Here is a 12,415-nt window from a genome sequence, read left to right on the forward strand (position 1 = left end):
GCTTTGTAACAGGGGGAGCACTAAATTAATTGACAACTGTTCGAGATGCTCGAGAGGAGCAATTGGGCGCATTGAATACAAATTGCGTGGCCATGTGGCCCGAGGCCAATTCCCGGCAAACTAAGCCGGCAAATGGCGAAACTTGAGATAATTAATTGAGCGCTAAACTAAACACGAGTTCCGAACCGAGCCGGCCAAAAGCAATTATCCACAATAACAATACTCGCCACACACACACACACACACACACACACGGCCGCGCCTGTGTGTGTGGGCCCTCTGGCCCTGCAAACACACATCCTGCACAAAGGACCTACAGTAAATCACTTGGCATTTAGCAGTCTAAAATAAATCGATTCTCTATTAACGGAACATTAAAAACCCCGATTGCCTTTTGTTTCATTTCAGATAAATGCGCTAAACAAACAAAATCCGAAAACGACCAAAATCCAATCTGAATCAAAAGGGCAGTGGGATTTAGCCCAGAGCCAGGACAGATGTTGCTGTTCCCTTATGAACGGCAAAATAGTGAACATGGCCCGCAGCCAATGGTTACTGATGGTCCGAGTAGAGGAAATCACTGTTGAAGCACCGAAGTAGCGAGACGCAAAGAAATATTAAGCAAATTATGAACAGCAGCGCGATTGTGGGGCAATAAAATTGGCCATAAAAACACAGTTCACACCGCGCGGCGAACAATAAAAGCGGAAAACTAATATTTGACTAACTGCCAGCGGCGTCGTTCGAAAGTAAAATTGCGAACATTTGCAGAAAGTCGCTGGCTAGCACTACCCAAGGAAAAATCCGCACGTTTGCACTCGTTGCGTATACGCAGTGTTGGCAGTTTTGCATTTTTCCGGGAGGTGTTAAATGCGCTCGCTAGTCCCAGCTGGAGCGGCAGCTCCACCGACCACAGTCCCCCGCGGATCCGCCGCTGGAAAGTGCCAGTGAAAGCCAGTGAAAGTACCAGGCTGCGCACTATTTCCGCGTAACTGAACATTATCGCGCTCGCTCCCTCGCGGGAGGGGATGCGCTCCTGGACAAGTCGCAGTCGCTCCGAAATGCAATCACTCGAAACGAGAACGCGGCCCCTGCAGGGCGCTCAGCTCACCCAGCTGCTCAGCCAGCTGCTCCTCGGTGGCATCCTCTGCCTCACAATCGGTAAGTGTGCCTCAAATTCTGTCCCCAGATCCGCGCGATGTATTGCGGCGTCCAAACTAATCAGGGCATAAGCAATTATGTTTCAATGGCCCAATATCCTTGACAATTTCCTTGGCTTCCTGCGCAATGTCAAAAACAAGGCTGTTGGCCGAGGCGTACACTGGAAAACACGCTCGCGCTTTCATAGTATAATGTAGCTTGGCTTTCTGTGCGATACATCACAGCACAAAGCTGGTGGCGAATTGAAAACTTCCATAAAAGTATCCAGATACTTTGTTGCTCAGTGCAGCCACGAGTGGCTGCTTGACATTTGCTTTTCAGCCGGAGGCGGCTCGATTGCAGTTGCATGCATTAAAAATGAGTGAGTGGATGGATGGCTGAAACAGATGTTCCCCCGCCTCCCCAGATGTTCCCTGCTCCTCACCTTCCAGCGGGCGCACCTCGTGCAATTTTTCGAATTTACAATCGCCGGCGCTGTTGCTATCATCGTTGTTTTCTGGCTCTCCAGCTGCCAGCGCCAACAATTATGATATTCGTTGGTCTGGCTGGGTGTGTGTGCGTGTTAATTGCTCTGAAGGAGCAGTAAAAAATGGAAAAAACGGAATAAACGGAATAAATGGAATAAAGGGGGTAATTTCAATGAACTGCATAAAGTGGTTTTGTTAACACGCCGACTACAGGGCATTCAGTCCACTCGCACCCCATCAACCTTTAATTTGTTTCAATTGTCGGCCCTTTTTTGCCACTCAATGTCAAAACAATTCAACTCACTTATCTGGGTTTTAGCTCAAAAATAAAAAGAGCTCCTATTAAGTTGCAGCGCCAGTTCATCAACGCTTACAGTTCCCAGTTTTGAACGCGTTGTGACAGGAACTGTGATTGCCTGGCGTTGGCAATCATTGATTGACCATGCAGCATATTTTTTTTATGAAAGACAATCGTGGGAGTGGCGAAAAAAACAACAAACGATTTATTTTGGAATTTTCATATAAATTGGATTCGCCCCTGATTGGTTTTTACGGCAAAAGAGTATTTGAAGCTGAATTTATTATCTAACTGAGTCAATTCGGTGCAGCAACAGTTAGAGCGTTTGAAATCAATTAGCAAAAGCTGCTGATTGGCCTTATTGGTTGCGTTTAAAATTTATTGGATTTATTTCATCCACAGGGTTTTTTGTTATTTCTGTGCGAAAGCGGAAAGCGAGAAGCGAACGCCAGAACGTCCGCAGATTGGCTTTATATTCATAAATAAACCTTTTGATTTAGAGTGCTCTTTGTTTTTGTGCAATCTTAGTAGCTTTTTCTAGTCTGAGTTCGAAATGCAGCAGACAAAAAACTTATTTCGACTATATTTTCATTGTTTAGCACGGGTTATTTGTGTACCACGCAAACACATTTCATCATTTCCATTTTATTCCGCATATGCACATGTAATCAATTAATAAAAACGTGCTATGATTATAAGCTGGAAATATTTTTTTTGCTATTCCGCGGAGCCGGAAAAGCTTGCAATTGAATTTTCGCATGATTTCGCCTCATTGCTGTCATAAGAAGCTATTAGCGTACTTACTGCCGTCGCCCAAGGCCTCAAAACACACAAATGGGCCATAGACCGCGAATGCCCGGAAGCCGTGGAAAACGAGCAGTGGGAAAGTGTGGAAAAGGCCAGCTGAAAAGCATAATTCACTGGTGCTGCAAAATGTTGAATTGTAAATGATCAGGCAACGGTGCAGGTGTAGAAAAAATGGTACAAAATAAACGGGATGGGATGGGGGTAAGCTAGTGAAGCCATTAAGGTTTCTGCGAAATTCCATGTACAACTTGGCCAACTAACTAATATTTGAATTTCCTCGTCCGCACACATACACATCTGCATCTGCAGTCGCCTGCAGGTATGCTAAAATATTTTCAGCATTCTTTAACTTTATTGAATTTCCCGTTCTGTGGATGGGATGGGATCCCAGTTGCTGCTCGCCCAACCATCCCACTCACTGCCCAACTTTGAGTGTAAGATTGATTTATTTTTCATTTGCTGTGCTTTGCTTTCTGCTGGCCCACATTTTTCATAACTTTTTCTGTGATTCCCGCTCGCCGGCAGTAAATTTATTTAAGTTATAAATTGTGTTGGAAATTTGTAAGCATTTAAAAATGATTTGCAGCTGTCGGCTCCCTCGATTTGTCTTAAAGCGAAATACATCCACTGCCGCAATTTAAGCACTATCACTTGATATTGGCATAATGTGCAGCTGGATCCGTGCATACATAAATTGTGGCAATAAAAATAAAATCAGCAGTGCTGCGCCTTTGGTTTCGTTTTCGGTTTAGTTTGTCGCTCCTTTGAGGAAACTTTTCACTTTCCTCTATGCCTTCCTTGCAGCTGAAAATGGAACTGGAGACGAGGACATTATTTCTTGCTTTCATTTCCGTCTGTTTTGTCTGCTTGGCTTTATTGCAGTTCTCGCAACTCGGTTTCATTCCACTTTTTTCCTGGCCCAGCAAATAAATATCACAAAAATTCGCTTCCAGTTCCGTCGCGCATTTCATGAATTCCCCCGCATAGAAAAGACTTTTCCCTCGATTTTCTTTTGCGTTCCTTTTTTCTTGCTGCTTGCTGCTTGCTGCTGCCACTTTGGCAGCTTTTTGTTTCTGGTTTATCCGCGGAGTATTTTCCCACGACTGCTGCGAAACAAAACAATGAAATGAAAAATTATGGCCAACGCCCCGCTTTTTCCCCCACTGCCGTCATCCGGTGTGTAAATGTGTTTCTGCCATCAATTTTTATTGCAAGCTGAGTGTATCAATAAATTAAACATAAAATTTTCAGCCGGCGGAGGCGGGCAGTGCAGCAGCTACGCCCACCGTTCTACTCCGATTTAAGCTGAGCATCTTGTTGAGCCATTGAATTGAATTTGTGGCCATAAAATGCATTCGGATTTGGCCAATTGGCATTGAAGTTGTTTCGCAAATTGCCTTCTGACTGCATACAGCCTCCCATCCTCCCGTTTGGCTTTGCCTTGAGCGTTTTGATGGATGGCCTGGCAATTTATACATAATATGTCTGGTAAGCAAGCCAAATCATTGGCCAGTGCCTTGCTCTACCAAAAATAGCCAGCCACTAATTGGCGGCTTGAAGGACTCGGGCCTTTGAGATTTCCAAGCTTCCAGCTTAGCATCCTCGTAGAAGCATTAATCTCCCGCCTCGCATTCTCCTTGGCAGCAAAAAAACAAAGCGCAAAATCAATATATTCTAAATCAATATTAATGGACCCCAGTTCACGCACACACTCCCACCTCAGAAACGGGGATAAAAAAGTGTTGACAGCTGCTTTTATTCACCTGTCAGGCACACAAGCCGCGCTAAACCGTTGATAAGCAGCCGTCCAACAGCGTGTCATACGTACATGTGGTCCAATCCGCCCCTTGGGTGGAGCATCCAGGTCCAGCTATCCTGCCTTGTCCCTCCGTGAAGAGTGGGCAATAAAAATCCATCAGCATCATTTATCAATAGGGGTGATTTTCTTGCTTTTCCGCCCAGCCCGGTGGGTCCCAAGAAATATGGAAATATCAAGTATTCATGTAGGAGAGGTACAGGAAAATGTGTCATCTGTCGAAGGAAACTTTGTCGGGCCCAATTCTAGACTCCGGGACCTGGTTGTCACGGAGCATAAATGTCAGAAAGTTCAGAGTTGATAAATGGCATTGAGTGCCATTCGCCAATGTATTAATTTGAGCCAAGACAAGGGATCTGCCAAAAAAGGTCACCAGCAAGAACAAACAGATAACACCTACGCGGAAACCATATAGCATTTTACCATAAAAATCTATTAGCACAAATAAGATTTTTGTTTGGTAACTATCATTGGTTTTGGAGCTTAACTCCAAAAATAACATTGTAATAGAAAGGATCCGTGTTTCAAAGCATATCAATTATCAATTTCTAACGTTTTCACTTGCTTAATAAGAAGCTTAGCAACTTAAGTGATTAATCATAGACGGTAGGTAGTTATTAAAATGTTTATCCAGCCTGAGGAACAGTGTATTTGATTTTCAAATTACTGTATAACTTTATCCCTTTCTGATCGGAAAGGTTGCAATTGTTGGTTGCAATTTAACTTCACTTTTATTATTATGTATTATTGACTTGGTAGGGTATAATATTTCTGTACCTTCATAAACTAAATTAAACCTTTTCCTGGCACCTGCCAGCCATCTCCTTCCCAAATAGCTATGCAACATTTTAATTAGTTTTTATCTTAAATTAAATTTGATTTTCAGATTAACTGTATAACTCTAACTTTAGCCTTTTCTGATCGGAATAAATAATTGTTACTAACAATTTTACTTTACTCTTATTATTATGTATTATTGAATTGGTAAGATATAATGTTTCTGTACATAAACTAAATGAAACCTTTTCCTGGCAGCCATCTCCATCCCAAATTGGTATGCAACATTTTAATTAGTTTTTATCCCATCCCTATGCCGTTGCTGTCATCTGATTGATCTTTAGCATAAAGTGCAAATGTAATTCAATTTCGATTTCCCAACGTGCAGCTGCAGCTGACAGTTCAATTCCCGATACTTTTCCGCTTTTTTATTTGTGTTCGGGACGCTAGTGTCTCTGAAAGTTATTTGCTGGCGCTTGGCTCTTGTTTGCTGACTGCTCACTGGAAGCGCGCCTTTTGCAAGGCAAATGAGCGCCGCGCCAAATGCCACGCCCCGAATCGGCCACGCCCCTCCACCCCTTTGCCCCTTCAAAAAGCGAAACAGAACGGGCAGGCTCTCAAACAATATCTGATAAGCTGCATCATACATTTGCATACTTCCGGCAATTTGTTTTTGTGCGAGCCAAACAAATCGAGACAAATGCAATAAGCGCAGAGCAACAACAGCGGCTATAGAAAATGCGATAGAAAAAATGGCAACTGCCCAGATTGTTGCATCAACGAAGAGACTATACCCTTTCTCGTTGAAATGTTACAGCTATTGGTGCCCACAAATTACACAAAAACCCTTGAAGCTTATGTATAATACAGCACTGAAAATTATAGTTGTGGACATTTGACACTTTGGACATTTGATGCTCTATTACCCGATGTAGGGTATTCCAGGCACACACGACTCAGAAAAAGATAAGCCCGGGTTCACTGGCGCACACTGTTCGATTCGGTTTCGGGTTCATATTCAGAGGCGGAGACGCAGGACTGTCGCGTAGTGCATACAAATTACGCCCCAAAACAGTGCCACGCCCCTGGAAACTCCCCCAATAACTCCGCCGAGAACACGTCCGTGGAAAACAGTGCGCCCCTCCCCAGGAATCGGTTTATTTAGGTGCCTCGTCTGTGACTCGCAGCAAGTTGTTTGCCATTTGCTGCGAGCTGAATGCGTCCTTGCCAGCCAAAAATATTGTTAGCCATAAATTTTTGGCAACACAGCGCAACAGAGGAGCGCACAAAGCGCTGCAAAAATGTGCATCCAACATCGAGCAGGAAGCGCTGCATTTGTAGTCGCAAATTCCGGGGCATTTGTTTAGAAACTTTGTCCGCAGTCCGCGACTAAAACACGCCATGTAATGTCAACTTGATTCGGGTCCAAACAAGAGCTTCCACTTGAGCAAGTTTGCAGCTCAGCGGAGCGAACCCAGTGCCAGATAGATGTGTCGAGGATCCGCTTTTGTAAATATGCGAATTTGTGTACATAAATTGGGCACATCGTTCAGGGGATCAGGGCAACAGGGCTAACTTCCATCACAGTGCAGCCCGAGTTGTTAGAAAATTCACACCGACACACACAAACACTGCTGTCAAAAAATCAAATAGGGCGAAAATCAAATAAAAACAAGCTCTTTGCAGTAAAGGCTGCTTTCGCAGCACCTTAATCAAAAAAAAATATACTAATAAATGAATAATTCACTGAGGACTATTTGAAACCAACAGCAAGATGAGTTTGACAGAGATGATGCGCGGCAAATCGATGCCAGTGGAAAAGAAGAACGACATTAAGCTGGCCCAACATGGTGAGCTGTTAAGAAATCTAGACCAGGCCGAACCAAAACTATAATTCCCAATTGTAAGATATAAGTGAAAGGATTATTTTAACAATTATGAATAGTTTGTTTAATCAAAATTTCAAAGAAATGCGTTCAAAAAGTTTTAAAGTCGAAGGCGCTCTGCTCAGATAAATTCTTTCTTATAGGAAAACCTTGTATGTTAAAATTAAAAAATGTATTTAAGTCCTTGAAATTTAAAACATAGATTAAGAACACATTCTTTACCCTTGGACACGAAATACCCAAGTACGTTTGCTTACCATAAATACAACTATACTCCCGAATTCTTCTGAGCGCGAATTTTAAGTTTTAATGGTGTATTCACATCTCCTGCGACCAGAATTTGCAACCGTGCGAATAGTGCAAATCGGATGTGTGCTGAATGTCCTGGCCGAGGCCATCGAGCGGGTTAAGATCTCGCTAATCATGCCTAAGCTGCTGGAGCATCCCGCGCACATGGCTAAGATTCTGAATGGAACCAAGTATGAAAGGGCAGTTCACCTGGTGGAGTCGTTTGTTCGTCGAAGGGAGTTCATTCTGCGGGAGAAACGGCCGCCCCTAATGGACCACGGCATTATCCAGATCATCGATTTCTTCCAGCGGAACAGCAGAATCTACCTGCTCTTTCCCAGCTACTACAACCGCATGAGCGACAACGAAAGGAAGCTGCTGAAGGCCTTCGAGATGCTCTACGACCTGGCCAAGGACCGCTTGTACAGGACGTCCACCGACGCCATCGCCCAAGAGCGCCAGCTGCATGCCATGTACAAGCAGAACGAGGTGGTCAAGGAGCAGGTCGAGGAGCTGCGCAAGAAGATCCTGGACCAGAAGGCGGCTATCAGGAAGCGCTTGGCCGATAAGGAGGCCTACCTGCAGAACTACGAGGACCTGCTCATGAGGAAGAAGAGGGAGAAGAACGAGCGTATCCAGAAGGAAATGTGAGTGACGCTCGCCCAGAAAGCAGATGTTCCTCTTAACTCCCTTTATCATTTTGCACCCTTAGCGATCGGTGCACTCGCTTGGTGAAGGCCAATAAAAAAAGTAGTTTAGAGCGACAAGCTGATTTGGAAGAACAGCTGCAGAAAACGCGCAACAATTACACTTTGACCACAAACACGTACTTGAAACAGGAAAAGCTCTTTCGAGAGGAAAAGTAAGTAAAACCCGATGTTTACACCGACTATGAACGACATTAACGACCGCCAAAAATCCTCAGAAACAAGCTAATCATACAACTGCAAGCCATCATCAAGAAGTACGACCACAGCATTGGCGAGAAGATGATCGAGAACATGGGGCTCGCCGACGAGCACAAGAAGGCCAAGAAGGCTCTCGACGAATATATGATTGGGTTCCACAAGGTGGAGCGGGTCTACAAGCAGATCGTCGTGAAGCGTGAGGAGGAGGAGGCCAGGCACCGCCAGCATCGCGTCCTTCTATTCGCCATGAACCGCGCGGCCATCAAGATCCAGAAGTACTGGAGAAAGTGGAAGAGGCACATGCGCAGGAAGAACAAGCGAGGCAAGATGTGAATCCATTTTGCGTGATGACCAAATTATTAGTGGCCTATTGTTGGTATTAAAGAGTGAATAAAATTACAGAATTGCTTTTTGGAGACTTCATGAGAGTACATTTTGTCAATAAGACCTCAAAGGTAGCACAGAAGGCCAAAAGATCTCGGCTTTCTTGATAACATAACCATAATTACCAGCTTAGATGTTAATTGTGCACTTGCAATCAAGAGTGTCGAGAACTGAAAAACCTGCTAAAATTCCGACAATGTAAAATATTCATCGCGTCACCAACCGCTCTCGCCCCAGCTGCATTGGCCTATTAGAGGAAAACTAATTTCGCTTTTAATCTGCCGGCTGGCAAGCCACAAAGACACCTCGAACTGGCCCCATCTCTTCCACTATCTGCCCTCCATGGCGTGTCATTTGCATTTAAAATGTGTGGGAGAGGTTTCCATTTTCGACCTTTTTGGGCGCTGAAAATGTACTGAAGGGGGATTTTTATCACAATGTGCACCCGGAATGAGCAGATATTTTGTAATGCCGTGTGGCTAAGTGCAGTCAAGTCAGTGCTCAAACTGCCAGGGAATTTTGTAGCTCATGGAGGGCCAGCCCGATTGGTTTCGACCATCGAAATATGCACCGTATATGCAAATTACGCGCACTGCTCGTGCCCTGTCATGAATTGTCACCCATTTTCCAACTGAGATGCTTCGACACGCGCAGTGTGGGCGGTGAAAGGCCTGGCGGTAAGGGGAAGGGTTGGCCAAGAGCGGGAGTGCTCCTAACCAGGAGGTAGATAAACCGCAAAACAGCCAAAGGCCCGACCGGCTGCAGTGGCAAGAGCACTCACTCGCCCCGTTGGCGGCAACACTCATCCGCCCCGTTGGCTGCGCCATGACTTTACGCCCGAGAGCAGTCGACATGAATATATCTGCTGCTCATATCGGCTTCCTTCCGCCCCCAAAAACCACACCATGCCACAAATGGTTTCGAATTGCTAATTTTATCAGCACGTGCACACATGTGTTACAACATTTTCTGCGCTAGGAGGACATCCCTTCTGCGGCCGAGGACATTCGTTATCGGCGATCTACGTTTGGCATTTTATTGCCGACCATTCCAGTTCAGCCCATAAAGATTGATAATTATGTCGGGCTAATATTGTCAGCCGTAAAAATTGATATCATCGGATGGGCGGTGGAAAATATTTAATGGTCAACCTTCGGACCGATGGTGCAGTCCACATAAAACGCTCATATTAATGATGCGGGGGAAAGTAAAAGACAGAGCGAGAGAGAGAGAGTGAGAGAGGGAGAGGGAGGTAGTGATAGAAAATACAGGAGGTACAAAATCCAATGAATATAAACAACAACAATTGAAATCATGGCAGGCAGCTGAAATCCTATCACAGGACTCATCCTTACAACCCGACAAAGACCGCAGCAGAATTGCTATCCTGTTATTCCCTATCTACATCCAACTGTCCGTGTTCGTGTCCCTGTGTGTGTTTGTGCTTTGTCCTGACGATTTAATCGCCGTAATGGAAATATCTTTTTTTATTAGAGATTCATTTCGTGCACACAGGAATCCGCTTTTAGAGTATTTGCCATTTCAATTGTTATATTTATTGTCCCACTGTTCCTGCCGATGGTTGCAGTAGCAACAAAATCTGCATTTTCCTTGAATACTCTAGCTTGCGATATTTAAAATAAACTTCAGGGATTCAAAAGTATTTAATGGCTTAAATATGTGTAAATTCAAACTAAGAGAATATCAAATCAACAAAGGTTAAGGGTAGATTACCCACCCATAGTACCTATAAATAAATATTTTACCCACCTAATTTTTGTTTCAAGGTGTAAACTCTATCAGATTAGGGTCACTTAAGCCCGACCATTTATGCTGCTTTGCTATGATTCATTGTACTGTCAGCGGGTTGACATTGTGCAGATATGTGTAGATTGTGGACCCGATGCATTCGTATAGGATTCCATTTGGGTTTGCGCTTTGTCATTCCACTAAATCTCATTGATACTGTAGCTGGTTCAATATTCATTAAATTAAGTGCTGTCGTTCATTCGATTGTGTCGAGCGCTAACGTTGAATGATGGGTAGCCGATATGCCTGCTCCCAGCCCTGTTTGGGTTGCTTTGAATACTTGGCATTCAAATGTTTTTGGCGGAATGCACACACAAGTATGCCAGCCATCCCCTTGACTCGAATGCCTTAACCCATACTGAGCCATGTGCCCTGTCATGGTCGTTGCATTCCATGAAATCCATGGAGCCAACTCACTTCCTCACCAGCCCGCAACAAACAAACCCACTTTGGACCCTGGCTTTGGATATGGGTAACCCGGCTCGGGGTTTCTTTTATTCGCTGCCAAACAATTGAGAGGGAAATGTAATGTGTACTCGCTGCTGGGAAAGTGAGACAAAACCGGGCAAACGGAAAGTATGCAGCGAATGAGCTCCCAGCGGGGGACAGGGCTTTCTTTTACACGGAAAACATTTAGAAAGTTTTCGAACGTTAAGAGTGCCCCAGAAATTAATAAGCATTTTTTACCCTTTATACATAGAAAACGAATCATTGTTCCGAAGTGCCCAAGAGTTCTAAAAAGGGCCTACGCTCCTCAATAGCACAATGCATAGAGCTCTTCGGCCAGTGTATTCTTGAAGGTGGATGTAATGGATGCAGGAAGCAGGAAGCCACCAGACGGCGTTCCATTTTCTAAGGCTTTCGGCTTTTCTGGAAAAGAAAGCAAACAACTTTAGCTCCAAACATCACAATATCGGGCTAGTGCCTGGAGCTGGGAGTGGGGACAAAAGGCCCGAGGCTCGAGGGCCCCAACCGATTCATGAGTGCCGGAAATGCTTTATGAGTCCGGCGATGTTTCCTCCCCGCCATAAAACGCGAGCCGGCCAAATTGAAATCTCACTTTGCGCCGCTAACTTTTCATCTTGTGTTTTTTGGCCGGCCAAAAATATATAGAAGTATATACGTACTTATGCACAGTCGAATGCATAAAAAGTGGCACCAGCTCCTCCATTCAGCAGGATGCTTGCCAAAAAGCGGAGGAGGAAGGGGAAACGAGCTGCTGAAAGAAGTTTCGCAGCCAAAAAGGCGTCGCTCGGTGAATGCAGGCAACGTCTCTAACTGCTCATAATTTATGCTAACGGCAATTTAAACTTCAGCTGTTATTTATTAAAGCCACGTGAAGTCCTTCCACCTCGTCCCCCGCCCCCGCTTGTGGTCGGTCATTGTAAGCCGCGCTTTCAATGCCCCGCAAAGCAAAATCCTAACGCACAGTGGGGCGAGTTTGGCTACTCAGAGACATATTGAATTGAAGCTATATACTCGACGTTGTAGTAATTATAAAACTGGCCAGTAAAATCTAGTAGTCCCCTTCTCTAAGCTGCCAAAACAGCTGGTATTCTATCCTTCTTAGCTATTCTCCTTTCGAGAGAGAAGAAACTCATTGGGGTAATTCGTTCATTAAAGTGACTCCATGATCGTAATCGTAATCGAGTTCGTTTAACTGAACGCCAGTGAGCTGCACACAAATAAATGTTATTTTTGGGCCAAATTTTCTGCACTTCCGGCTCACTGTTGTTGGCTGCCAAAAAGTGACCTAAATTCGCAGGGAATGGCAGTGTCTGGGTTTGTTGGCCCGGCCCAAACGCTCCCCCTCC

At 44.6% G+C, this 12,415-nt stretch overlaps 2 protein-coding genes across 2 annotated transcripts in view; both read left to right on the top strand.

The window, feature by feature from the left end:
• The first annotated feature begins 412 nt into the window (after positions 1-412).
• Positions 413-12,415, top strand: part of LOC6553122 (hemicentin-2) — a 35,406-nt gene continuing 23,403 nt past the window's right edge. Inside the window, exon 1 of the mRNA XM_026983824.1 lies at positions 413-1,161. Within this exon, the coding sequence (XP_026839625.1) occupies positions 1,029-1,161 (133 nt within the window). The 5' untranslated portion in view covers positions 413-1,028. The remainder of the gene's footprint in view (positions 1,162-12,415) is intronic.
• On the top strand, positions 6,977-8,826 carry LOC26526706 (trichohyalin). Its single transcript, XM_015155028.2, has 4 exons — positions 6,977-7,176; positions 7,550-8,147; positions 8,213-8,362; positions 8,426-8,826. Exons 1-4 carry the CDS (start codon positions 7,101-7,103, stop codon positions 8,739-8,741), a joined length of 1,140 nt encoding a protein of 379 aa, XP_015010514.1. The 5' UTR covers positions 6,977-7,100; the 3' UTR covers positions 8,742-8,826.

Source organism: Drosophila erecta, unplaced genomic scaffold (genome assembly GCF_003286155.1).
Source record: "Drosophila erecta strain 14021-0224.00,06,07 unplaced genomic scaffold, DereRS2 tig00000000-arrow-pilon, whole genome shotgun sequence".
Classification (NCBI taxonomy): domain Eukaryota; kingdom Metazoa; phylum Arthropoda; class Insecta; order Diptera; family Drosophilidae; genus Drosophila; species Drosophila erecta.